Source organism: Diplotaxodon limnothrissa, linkage group LG16 (genome assembly GCF_057381915.1).
Source record: "Diplotaxodon limnothrissa isolate DT_005_m linkage group LG16, D_limnothrissa_male_GT1.1, whole genome shotgun sequence".
Lineage (NCBI taxonomy): Eukaryota > Metazoa > Chordata > Actinopteri > Cichliformes > Cichlidae > Diplotaxodon > Diplotaxodon limnothrissa.
The window spans coordinates 2,493,663-2,507,997 of NC_140611.1; the positions used below are offsets into that span (position 1 = coordinate 2,493,663).

A 14,335-nucleotide genomic window follows, 5' to 3' on the forward strand; every position below is an offset into this window, starting at 1 on the left:
CTGAGGTCTTTTAACATCTGCAGGAAGCTCCTGAGGATGTTTTACCAGTCGGTGGTTGCTGGAGTACTTTTCTATGCTGTGGTGTGCTGGGGGAGCAGCACAGCAAAGAAGGACTCATCCTGGCTGGAGAAACTGATCAGGAGGGCTAGCTCTGTGGTCGGCATGAAGCTGGACACTCTGGTGACAGTGGCAGAGAAAAGGACATTAAAGAAACTGATGGACATTATGGACAATGCTGGGCATCCTCTGCACACGGCCATTAACAACCAGAAGAGTCTGTTCAGTGACAGGTTGCTTCTCCCAAAGACAAGAACTAACAGACTTAAAAACTCCTTTGTCCCACACGCCATCAGACTGTTTACCTCCTCTCTGGAGGGGAGAGGGAGGGGAAACAGGAGGACAAAGGAGGGGGGAACAACTAAGCTGTAGTGCCTCTTCACCTCACTGTGCAATACCTTTTGTGCAATACTTTTGTAAATAGTCAACAGTGCAATAGACTCAATACTTGAAATGTGCAATTCACTTGTATTTTTATTTTTATTCCTATTTATTCTATTTATCCCCTTCGTATATTTTATTTATATTGTCTCTGTATTTATATATATGTGTGTGTGTATAACTCTGTAACTTCTGTCGGTGCTGTGCTTTTTTGGAAATCGAATTTCCCAGAGGAACCCACCCGAGGGATTAATAAAGTTCTATCTTATCTTATCTTATCTTATCTGTGACAGGCTGATATCTGCTGATATCTGCTGATATATCTGTGACAGGCTGATATCTGCTGATATATCTGTGACAGGCTGATATCTGCTGATACATCTGTGATAGGCTGATATCTGCTGATATATCTGTGACAGGCTGATATCTGCTGATATATCTGTGACAGGCTGATATCTGCTGATATATTTGTGACAGGCTGATATCTGCTGATACATCTGTGATAGGCTGATATCTGCTGATATATCTGTGACAGGCTGATATCTGCTGATACATCTGTGACAGGCTGATATCTGCTGATATATCTGTGACAGGCTGATATCTGCTGATATATCTGTGACAGGCTAATATCTGCTGATATATCTGTGACAGGCTGATATCTGCTGATATATCTGTGACAGGCTAATATCTGCTGATATATCTGTGACAGGCTGATATCTGCTGATATATCTGTGACAAGCTAATATCTGCTGATATATCTGTGACAGGCTGATATCTACTGATATATCTGTGACAGGCTGATATCTACTGATATATCTGTGACAGGCTGATATCTGCTGATATATCTGTGACAGGCTGATATCTGCTGATATCTGCTGATATATCTGTGACAGGCTGATATCTGCTGATATATCTGTGACAGGCTGATATCTGCTGATATATCTGTGACAGGCTAATATCTGCTGATATATCTGTGACAGGCTGATATCTGCTGATATATCTGTGACAGGCTGCTATCTGCTGATATCTGCTGATATATCTGTGACAGGCTGATATCTGCTGATATATCTGTGACAGGCTAATATCTGTTGATATCTGCTGATATATCTGTGACAGGCTGATATCTGTTGATATCTGCTGATATATCTGTGACAGGCTGATATCTGCTGATATATCTGTGACAGGCTAATATCTGCTGATATCTGCTGATATATCTGTGACAGGCTGATATCTGCTGATATATCTGTGACAGGCTAATATCTGTTGATATCTGCTGATATATCTGTGACAGGCTAATATCTGTTGATATCTGCTGATATATCTGTGACAGGCTGATATCTGCTGATATATCTGTGACAGGCTAATATCTGCTGATACATCTGTGACAGGCTAATATCTGCTGATACATCTGTGACAGGCTGATATCTGCTGATATATCTGTGACAGGCTAATATCTGCTGATACATCTGTGACAGGCTGATATCTGCTGATATATCTGTGACAGGCTGATATCTGCTGATATATCTGTGACAGGCTGATATCTGCTGATATATCTGTGACAGGCTGATATCTGCTGATATATCTGTGACAGGCTGATATCTGCTGATATCTGCTGATATATCTGTGACAGGCTGATCTCTGCTGATATATCTGTGACAGGCTGATATCTGCTGATATATCTGTGACAGGCTAATATCTGTTGATATCTGCTGATATATCTGTGACAGGCTGATATCTGCTGATATATCTGTGACAGGCTAATATCTGCTGATATCTGCTGATATATCTGTGACAGGCTGATATCTGCTGATATATCTGTGACAGGCTAATATCTGCTGATACATCTGTGACAGGCTAATATCTGCTGATATATCTGTGACAGGCTGATATCTGCTGATATATCTGTGACAGGCTGATATCTGTTGATACATCTGTGACAGGCTAATATCTGCTGATATATCTGTGACAGGCTGATATCTGCTGATATATCTGTGACAGGCTAATATCTGTTGATATCTGCTGATACATCTGTGACAGGCTGATATCTGCTGATATATCTGTGGGCTCTAATGAATGAGAATATTTCATAATTAACTGTTATGTAGGGAAAAATCACTGTAGTTGCAATACTGGCCCATGCAGAGCCAAACTATTCATACACAGGAACCTTCTCATTTAATAAGCAGTAGTTAGAAGTGATTAGCAGATACAGTACTATGTATTTTGCAGCAGATGCTTCCCCTACATGAGCTGGTTCTGGTTTCTTCCTGTTAACTGGGAGTTTTTCCTTCCCACTGTTGCCAAGTGCGGGAGGATTGTCTGATTGTGGGAGATTTAGGTCTTTACCTTATAATATCAGGCGACTGTTCATAAAATGTAATTTAATTTCTTACTTTGGTAATTCTGAAGGAGGCCTTATAACTATTAAATCTGTATGTGATACTTGTATGGTTGTAAGTGGGTAGTCAATAGTGAATTGAATACATTATTAAGTGATGCTAAATATTTGATATCCATATTCTTTTAGAAGCTGATGATGTTGAATGCAGTGTAACTGTTCTGCAGCACAGAGCCTCACAGGCTGTGTGTGATGAACACACCTGACTCCAAGTAAAACAATAAAACAACCAACATCAGAACACGTTTCATGTTTGTAGCTGGAAGCGTTTACAAAAGCAAAGTTGTGCGAGTGTGCGCAACTTACTGACACACATTCTTGTGGCTATTCTGTTTCTTCCAGAAGCTTCCAGTGCCAAGCTGAGGTAACACATCTGCTTTTGCCAGATGTGTGAGCCCCAGTTCCATTTGTTAATCCCTCCTGTGCTGATGTGAGCGCATGTGTAAATAAGCCAATCGCGTACCTGCTTTAACATTCAGCCACGAGGCCCCCCTCGGTGCACGACTCAAAATGAGGAAGCGGTTGCATCAATCACAACAACAGCCTGAACCCTCTCACTGCTGTTTTGATTATCGACCGCGAAGCAGCATCGCGGCGTATTTGATGACGCCTCTGCTGTGGCGCGCCGTAAGTGTCGGACGGTCATTTGTACCGCAGGCCGTCGCTTCTCTGTAGTCGTGGAAAGCCGAATGATCGGCTCGTCTGATTGTGCACAACTGTCCGCCCGGAGCTCCTGTCAATGATCCGTCTTTTTTGGTGCTTTGTTGTACTTATTGATCTGATATGTCACCTGTCTCGAATCGGTTATGACGAAGCTGACGATCAGTCATTTGAGAGGAGGAGTTGTTTGTCTCTGTTTCCATCTCCATATTTCACTCGCTCGGTTCTTGTTTGTGTCCCCTGGCGTTGTCTGGAGCTGAACGTGAGGGAGGAAAAGAAGGATGACATATCACATCGGCACTGACAGGTTTTTGTTTTTAGCTCTGCAGGGGAAAACACAATATCAGAACCCTTATTTTGCCCCCGGCTGCCTCAGTGGTCATTTTATCTCAGTCTCACACAGAACACCAACGATTCTTATCACTTTACATCAAATAATATGTTAGGATATTGGATAGGAAAAAGATATTGCCCTTGGTCTATCCTAGTCAGCACTTTGTTGCTGTCGGGGCTCCTCTGGGATTTCGATTTTTATTCTTTTTATTTTTGAAGTGTGCAGTAAAAGAAGAACTTTGCTGTGTCCTGGTGAAAATCTGATTCCTCACAGCAGACATGAGGTCACGTGCTGTCTCTGTGATTTACATCAGAATTGTTTCAACCAGAGTCTGTCTTCTCTCACCTGCAGAGGTTTGTCGGGAACGGGAACTCGGAGAGCGTCGTTCAGAACAAGCTGTCCCACCCTGTGAGGACACGCTTCCTGCGATTCGTCCCCCTTGACTGGAACCCCAGTGGCTGGATGGGCCTCAGGGTGGAGGTGTACGGGTGCTCCTACAGTGAGTAACACTCAGCCTGCAGTTAATCCCATGGTATCAAAGTCTGCACTGACCCTCTCTAGTCAACACTGCGTGTATCGATTTATTTATTTATACACTTGGTTTTGTAGCGTAGGACAAATACTTCAAAATGTATGATGCTGGATTCTTGGAGTATTTACTAGCACAAGGAGCATTATTGTAATTATTTTCATTTTAAAAGCATCAGTGTTTCAAAAGCACTTTACGGAGCTTTGGGACCTGTGTACAGACCAGTGATTTAAACCTTCGCCCTCACAGCTTTGGTCTGCTGCCACTGTTAGCTCTTCTATTCACAAGTTTGACAGTTGAAAATTCTCTTTCCAAATTTGTCTTGCCTGTCACATTTTCATAAAATGAGGAGTGTCCCATGTTTTTGTAGCTTAAATTTACAGAAGTTTCCAAGGTTTAAATGCACCACAGGAAGACAGCCTTGCTGTTTTTTAAACAGGACCACTATGTGGATATATCGACTGAGTGTGCATGTGTTTCCTGATAAGCTTTTGCCCTTTTGTTTGGGATTAAGAGGTTTTGGAATGAATGTGAATAAATGTCACCACAAAGCCACACAAACATACCTCGCCCTGCCAATGGGCGAGACAAGGCAGCACTCAGAGATCTCCAGTGCAGTAGTAAATAGTAAATGGAATGGTTCTTATATAGCACTTTTCTGCTCTGAGCTCTCAAATCACTTTACATCACACATTCATATTGTACAAGCACTTTTTTCTATGCTTTTTCTGTGTAAGTGCTTTCTATCTAACATCCACACACACTCACACTCCGATGGACGCAGCGCAGAGCAACTTGGTACTTAGTATCTTGCCCGAGGATATTTGGCGTGCAGACTGGAGCAGCCAATAATCGAACCACAAACCTCGGCATTAGTGGAGCATCTGATGACCTGTCGATGCACCATTCTGGACTGCTCCAACAACACATCTGTAAGAGTTCAAATATCTTACAGTTTTCAGGTTGTTGTGTCTCTCTGTGTGGGCTTTATGGGACAAGCGCTCTGTGACATTTAAACCTGTGACACACACTGATAGCAGAGCAGCACCACCCCTGAAGGTGTGAAACTTGGTGCTTTTAGCTGCATCGGCTTATAATATCTCACACCAAGCAAACACTAATGAAAGCATCTGGATAGAAAAGGCATCGTGTCCATTATTGGTATTATTGGTATATAATCATTGTGCAACAGTCTTTTAAAAGCAAAGCAATGACTTGTGATTATAACAGAAGCAAAAATGAACACAGTGCGTTTTATATATCTTGAACAGTCAATAAAAAGCACGTAATGGGGATTCACTGGTGCACCTCGCCCACACGTTGTGAAGCAGCACTAACTAGATGAGCCAGTGAATTACTGCACACTGGAACACCATCAGAACAGGTCATGGTGAACAGTTTTATGATACCGACCACCTCAGCAATGTTGGAGAAGTGACTGCCTCATACAGCGCAGTACAAATTAAAGCTGAAATCTGAAGATTTAACTCCTGCAGGTAAGTGGTTCTGGTGGAGTGGCATGCCTCGGAAACTGAAAACATGCACTTTTGGACCCAACCCACACGTTTTGCTTGCATAATTTAGGTCTACTTTTTGTCCTTTTCACTGGATCTCAACCTCGTTGAAGACCAATGGAAGATTTTAGATGGATGTCTCAGACAGCCGTAACTACCATCATCTGAACACCAAATAATAGTATGTCTTTGTAAAAATGTTCCTTACCTCCTGCAGACCTTTGGAGAGTCACTGCACAGGAAGCTGTTCATGTGGGGCATGATGATCCAACGCCTTACCAGACATTTTGTATTTCCTGCGGTTTTTCGTACTGTAATACTCTGAGTCATTAAAATCGGATGAGTGTAGCAGTAAGGAATTACAGATTCCAAAAGCTGCACAGGACAAGATCTCTGGAACGGGCTCACCTCAGTGGAATCACATAGCTATTATCAATACTATCATTTCCACCAGAGTTTTATATTCGTGTTTATATATGCGGTTTATATATCCATGGGTTATTCTAGTGTATTGTGGTGACATTAAATTATAATAAATTGTGCCAAATGGCACAGGTTGCTTTGTCGCATGCTTTATCATTGTCTGTTGTTCTTTATAGAAGCGCATTATTCTCCTGACACTGAGTCACTGAGGTTTTATGTATCCAGACATAACAGAAACCATGTGCTGCTTGCCAGGCTCAGATGAACAAAACATGGCATTAGACCGTATTATTTAGCTGCTGGACAGATGGCTTCACATCTAACACTAGAATACTTTAGTATAAAGAGGAGTTCATGTTCAGCTCAATGACAGTAAAAAGCCCAGGTCCTGTGGGTTCAAAGCAATACCAGTTCCCACCACTCCTCCATAACTCCTCCATAAAATCTTCCTCCATGATCATGATCATGCCGGTGAGGTCTGGATGCTGGATGCTCTGATCCTACTTTAACGTATTTTTGCTTATTTTTTGCTATTTTCTGTTGCTATCTGCCTGATCTTGCATTATTGACATTATTGTAATTACACATTTACAATACAACAGAGATACTCTCATTTCTACTAGTCCATAATATACGTACATTTCATCGTGTTTAACTCTGGTTAAATCTGGCCAAGCGAGTGCCGGCAGGAGAACAAAGGACGTGACCCAAAGCGAAGGCTATGAGGGAAATGAGCCAGCATCAGGAACAGGCTATGGGTTCACACACAGCCTTGCTAAGTATCCTACTAGCCAATGTTCAGTCCTTCCAGAACAAGCTTGACAACCTCAAGGTCCGTGTCAAGTTCCAGAGAGACATTTGGGACTGCAGCCTCCTGAATAAAAACTGGCATTTCTCCCTTTACGTGCTCTGGCTCACCCAACCTTTTTTTTTTTTATTATTTCTGGGTTTTACCATTTACGATGCGGGTTACAGGCATTGATTAACACAATCTGCAAAAAAAACCAAACAATCAGGAGTGACCAGTAGCCAGATTATTGATTTTAAAATTTGAGAATTAAATTCGCCTTATGTTATTCACGTATGCTGTTAACTCCTCCATCCTGTAAATCTCTAGTGTTATTTCCCACCACAATGATAAAGTTGGTACATCTTGTAATAACCATTTCTTTGTTATACATTTTTACTTGCAACTAGCAACATTTATTTTTTTAATAATAGATTGGATTCATATAGCGCTTTTCAAGGCACCCAAAGCGCTATACAATGCCACTATTCATTCACTCTCGCATTCACACACTGGTGGAGGCAGCTACGGTTGTAGCCACAGCTGCCCTGGGGCAGACTGACAGAAGCGAGGCTGCCATATCGCGCCATCGGCCCCTCTGGCCAACACCAGTAGGGTAAAGTATCTTGCCCAAGGACACAACAACCAGGACAGAGAGCCTGGGGATCGAACCGGCGACCTTCCAGTTACAGATACGCTTCCCAACCCCCTGAGCCATGGTCGCCCCTAGACCATTCCTGTGGCGTACATCCAAAAAAATTGTTTTCATTCCAAAAGGGAATGTACAGTTGAAAATTTTTTGTAGTGTTTCGTGAACGTCTTTCCAATAAGTCCTGATCAAAGGGCAGTCCCACATTATGTGAGTGTGGTGTGCTCGTTGGTGTCCACATTTTCTCCAACATACAGGGGGATTCCCGTCATAATGAGTCTTTTGGCAAAGGGTGATAAAGAACCTTATCATAGTTTTCCATCCAAATTCCCTCCATCTTCGTGAGGAAGTGCATTTCCATTGTCGTTCCCATATTTGAGTCCATTCATCCTTTGTTATGCACACTCCTCCCTCCTCCCATAATCCGGTCGTTAAGTCTGACGTCACTAGCCGTGTCTGGGTCTAAACTCTGCTGCAGGTCCATAAATCAAACGATCACTGTGGGATTACTGAGAGTTGAAAAACTGTCTAAAGTCTTTCATCTTTAATAAAATGATCAGCGTTCTGCTCTACCAGGTGTAACAATTGAGTTTAACATCCAGGCATCCATGAAAACGGAATTTATGACATTTAACGGAGTTAGAAGTTAGCAGGGAGTTAGCTCGCTAGCTTCTATCTAAATACAATATAGCATGTCCTGACTGCGGGGTTTTGGAAACAAATTAAAACGTACAGCTCTGCTATCACTTCCAACATAAATGAAGACAGGAAACTAAACAGCAGTGACGTTTGTAGGGTTACTGAAGTTGGGCTAGCTGGTATATAATGATGTGCTACGTGACCGCTAGCGACACAGCTATGTTAGCATAATATAAACAAGCTAACTTTTTTTCCACTCGATAAAAGTTAACGTGAGTGTTCTTGGTGGTCAGGAACAAATGTAATCGCATGGCAGGATGCTGTAAAAGGACCAAACTTCAGCCAGGAGAACAACTGAGATAATCCATCCACAATACGAGGTTAGTCATTCATATACTGCTGCATGGGCTGGGCTGTAGTTACATCCTAAGGTTTTAAAAACTGAGCTTAAATAAATGATTAGCGGTAATAAAAGCCGAGGGAGGTCAACAGTGATCACTGACTGTTTTAGGAGCTTTTTGAGATCAAATAGAAGAAAATACAAAACATTAAACATGTTAACAACACAAAAGCCATATTAAACGCAGACTACTTTAGACCCGGAAGTAGGATTCGTCACGTCATCACTTAACGACCGGATATCTTCACATATTCAGTTAAGTGAAAAAGCTTATTTGTAAGAAATGTATACAAAAAGGAAATTTTTATTTTTTATTGACACTATATGCCTTTTTAAGCATAGCTATCAAATCGACATTAGTGTTCAACGCCACTCTGATTGTTGTCTTAATATAATGTCTTATTTGCAAGTATCGATAAAAATCCTGCTTTTCGAGATTGTATTTTTGTTTCCGTGTATGAAAACTAATTAAGTTCCCATCTTTAATCAGACTATCGAATGTAGGTAATCCTTTAGCAGACCAACTTTTAAAACATGAGTCCAATTTATTTGGGGCAAAATCAGTCATATGCATACCATTTAAATAAAGCCAAGTCCTGTTCCAATTTAAATTCCCTCACAACATTTCTCCATACATTAAGTGTACATTTCACCCTTGTCTATATATTTTTGAATGTTTAAGTCCATCAGGACAGCTTGTATTGGAAAAGAAAACATGCTCTCCTCAATATTTTTCCATTGTGCTTTATAGCTTATATCACACCAGTTAATCACAGTCTTCAACTGAGCAGCCCAAAAATAATTTTTCAGTGACGGCAGCTCCTCCTGTGTTTTTTTTTAAAACAAACCCTTGGTCTCTTCCCTCCCCGTATAAATCGTGATATAATTTTGTCCCATTTGTTAAATTGGCTTTGATCAATTTGTATTGGTAGTGTTTGGAATAAATACAGTAATCTTGGCAGAATATTCATTTTGATGGATTCAATTCGTGAGTATAAAGTTAGAAAGGGAATCTAACTTTCTAACTTTATACATGATATCAAACATGTTCCATCATTTGATATCATCCACTATTCTCTTCTGCAGGGAACCAAAATTCTCCTCAAATAATTTAGTTAGGTCTTTAGGTATGACAACTCTCAAGTATTTCAATGATTTCCTTGCCATCTCATTGGATATTGAGCAACCAAGTGAGCTGGGGGGCTATAGTTATAGTTAAGTATTTGAGTTTTGGACATATTAATTTTATACCCAGAAAGTTTCCCAAATTTTTGGCATAGATTCATCAGTTCAGGTAGAGAGTTTGTGGGCTGTTCTAGGTATATTAATATACCATCTGCATAGCAAGCAAGCTTATGTTCCTGTTCTCTAATGTTTATTCCCTTGATGTCTTTGTTTTGTCTGATTGATTGTGCCGGAGGTTCTAAGTATAATGCGAATAAAAGTGGAGACCAAGCGCAGCCTTGTTTATTTCCTCTTTGCAGAGCGAAGCTATTTGAGAGATAACCATTAACTTAAATTCTTGCAGTAGGGTTAGTATATAATGCCTTCACTGTATCAATAACTCCATTATGTAAGCCAAATTTGTTCAAGACTTTGTAAAGAAAGTCCCAATTTACAGAGTCAAAAGCTTTTTCTGCATCGATACTCATAAGCATGGCTTTAATTTTAGATGTTTGTATCTGATTTATTACGTGAAGAGTTCTGCGTATATTGTCCTGTGTCTGCCGATTTCTTATGAACCCCGTTTGGTCATTACTAATTAGGTTGGGTAAAAATTCTTCCATTCATCTGGCCATTATAGAGGTAAACAGTCTGTAATCTATGTTGAGGACAGAGATGGGTGTATATGAGCCACACTCAGTTTTGCCTTTACCTTCCTCTGGGATAGCCGAGATGATAGCCTCATTCCAACTCGGTGGGATTTGTGCTTTTTTTAACGCCCAGTTGAAAGTAGAGAGTAATATAGGGATCAATTCCTGTTTAAATTCCCGATACCACTCTGCGGTATAACCATCGGAGCCCGGTGACGTGTTTGTTTTTATTGATGGCTTTCATGAGTTCAGTTTCTGTCACTATCATTATTTTATTTTGTTCCTCATTCAAACTTGGTAGGTATAAAGAATTCAGAAAATTGTCAATTTCGTACTCAGCTCCACCTGAAACCTTAGCGTATAATGTTTTATAAAATGATTCAAAGGCTTCCTGTATCTTACGTAGATTAGTCATCATGTTTCCAGTCTCTGGGTGTTTAATTTTAGTTATAGTATTCTCTACAATTTTCTTTTTAAGTTTCCATGCTAAGATTTTCATTGAATTTTATCCACATTCATAATATTTCTGTTTCAAATATAGCAATTTTCTCTTTATCGCTTGTGTATTCAGCTTATTTATTTCATTTCTGATCATTGTTAGTTGTTTTAGAGTGCTGGTTGAAGGCATTTGTTTATGCTCACTTTCTAATTGTTTTTGAGTCTTTTGTAATTCTGCCATTTTTTTCTCTCGAGCTTTTTTCTGAAAAGAGGCAAATGCTATGATCTCCCCTCTTATGAAAGCTTTTAATGCATCCCATAGTATTGGAGGTGACACTTCTCCGTTATCATTTGTTTCAAGGTAATATTTGAGTTCTTTCAATACTTCTTTTTTTTAAATTTTACATCTTTAAGCAAAGATGAGTTCAATTTCCATGTTGATGTTTTGGGGTATACGTTTAAATCAATTGTCAGATACAGTGGTGCACGGTCACTTACAGGGAGTGCAGAATTATTAGGTAAGTTGTATTTTTGAGGAATAATTTTATTATTGATCAACAACCATGTTCTCAATGAACCCAAAAAACTCATTAATATCAAAGCTGAATGTTTTTGGAAGTAGTTTTTAGTTTGTTTTTAGTTTGAGCTATTTTAGGGGGATATCTGTGTGTGCAGGTGACTATTACTGTGCATAATTATTAGGCAACTTAACAAAAAACAAATATATACCCATTTCAATTATTTATTTTTACCAGTGAAACCAATATAACATCTCCACATTCACAAATATACATTTCTGACATTCAAAAACAAAACAAAAACAAATCAGCGACCAATATAGCCACCTTTCTTTGCAAGGACGCTCAAAAGCCAGCCATCCATGGATTCTGTCAGTGTTTTGATCTGTTCACCATCAACATTGCGTGCAGCAGCAACCACAGCCTCCCAGACACTGTTCAGAGAGGTGTACTGTTTTCCCTCCTTGTAAATCTCACATTTGATGATGGACCACAGGTTCTCAATGGGGTTCAGATCAGGTGAACAAGGAGGCCATGTCATTAGTTTTTCTTCTTTTATACCCTTTCTTGCAGCCACGCTGTGGAGTACTTGGACGCGTGTGATGGAGCATTGTCCTGCATGAAAATCATGTTTTTCTTGAAGGATGCAGACTTCTTCCTGTACCACTGCTTGAAGAAGGTGTCTTCCAGAAACTGGCAGTAGGACTGGGAGTTGAGCTTGACTCCATCCTCAACCCGAAAAGGCCCCACAAGCTCATCTTTGATGATACCAGCCCAAACCAGTACTCCACCTCCACCTTGCTGGCGTCTGAGTCGGACTGGAGCTCTCTGCCCTTTACCAATCCAGCCACGGGCCCATCCATCTGGCCCATCAAGACTCACTCTCATTTCATCAGTCCATAAAACCTTAGAAAAACCAGTCCTGAGATATTTCTTGGCCCAGTCTTGACGTTTCAGCTTGTGTGTCTTGTTCAGTGGTGGTCGTCTTTCAGCCTTTCTTACCTTGGCCATGTCTCTGAGTATTGCACACCTTGTGCTTTTGGGCACTCCAGTGATGTTGCAGCTCTGAAATATGGCCACACTGGTGGCAAGTGGCATCTTGGCAGCTGCACGCTTGACTTTTCTCAGTTCATGGGCAGTTATTTTGCGCCTTGGTTTTTCCATACGCTTCTTGCGACCCTGTTGACTATTTTGAATGAAACGCTTGATTGTTCGATGATCACGCTTCAGAAGCTTTGCAATTTTGAGACTGCTGCATCCCTCTGCAAGATATCTCACTATTTTTTACTTTTCTGAGCCTGTCAAGTCCTTCTTTTGACCCATTTTGCCAAAGGAAAGGACGTTGCCTAATAATTATGCACACCTGATATAGGGTGTTGATGTCATTAGACCACACCCCTTCTCATTACAGAGATGCACATCACCTAATATGCTTAATTGGTAGTAGGCTTTCGAGCCTATACAGCTTGGAGTAAGACAACATGCATGAAGAGGATGATGTGGACAAAATACTCATTTGCCTAATAATTCTGCACTCCCTGTATGTCTATTGTACCCATCTCACATGATTGGATTTCATCCCTATCTTTTCCAAACGTCATGAAATAATCTATCCTTGTATAAAGGGAATGTGGAGCTGAGTAATGAGAATAATCTCTCCTTGTAGGGAAACGATTTCTCCATACGTCAATTAAATCTACCTCTTCATAAAGTGCAGAGACTCTTTTATACAAAGTACTTGATTCCAGCATTCTTCTATTAGAGCTATCTAAATCCGGCCACAGGCAAATATTCAGATCGCCGCCACAAATCAAGGGGCCTTGGGTTTCTGTCACCATTATATTAATAATTTTTTTAAAGAAACTCAGGTCACTTCCTTGTGGTGCATAAACATTCATTAATGTAACCAGATTACCATCAACCGTTCCCCAAACCAGTATAAACCTCCCCTCCTTATCCTTAATTTCAGACAACTTTTCAAAGTTTAGATCCCTAGAGATTAAGATCACCACACCTCGCCTGCGGCCAGATTTGTATGATGAGGAGAACATGTTTGTAAAGCCCATTCTCTTGAGTTTTCCATGTTTATTATTAGTCAAGTGGGTTTCTTGGAAATATACGATTTATGCTCAATCTTTCTTCATTTTAGTTAGAAATCTGCTTCGCTTAATAGGATTTGTAAGCCCATTTACATTAAAAGAAATAACCTTCATCCCTTTGGCACTCACTTTTCATAAAATGAAGCATCAGAACTTGAATAACTTATTGACTGGTCAACTCCCTCTGAGAACCCGAACAATGAAAAATAATAACTGCTCAAAACCAAACAGAAAAAGAAAAACGTGATTCCAAGGTTGGGGTCATTCCTATCAGACCCTGGCACATATGTTGTGTAAGTCCCACCAGCAGGGGGAAGCCTCTCCTTGCTAAAGGATAAGGGCCCCTGATTTCACCTTTAAGGTGCATTTCTCCATCGTCTCTCTGATAGTCTTAACTATCCATCTAGTAAGGGGAAGGTATCTATTGTCTCACCCACTTTGACAGAGTAGTATATCCTCATTGGTCTCCTGTAATGGAGGGGGAGCACCTCCTAAAAATCTGAAGATGCTCACGAATCCCCTGGTTCGCATATCCGCAGTCGCCTCCTCCTCCGCCGAATAGAGGACAGTTCCATCCCGATAGAAAACCCTCAATTTAGCAGGATAGGGAGTCTGAAATCTTATGTTCTGTTGTTTCAAAGCCTTTTTAGCTTCAGCATAGTCCTTACGTTTCCACAGGATGGCTGGGGCATTGC

General features: G+C 40.6%; 1 protein-coding gene across 1 annotated transcript in view; it reads left to right on the forward strand.

Moving 5' to 3' along the window:
* The window catches only part of LOC146615559 (contactin-associated protein-like 5), a 135,047-nt gene that overhangs the window by 54,120 nt on the left and 66,592 nt on the right, over nt 1–14,335 (forward strand). The window contains exon 4 of the mRNA XM_085375275.1: nt 4,182–4,329. Within this exon, the coding sequence (XP_085231401.1) occupies nt 4,182–4,329 (148 nt within the window). The remainder of the gene's footprint in view (nt 1–4,181; nt 4,330–14,335) is intronic.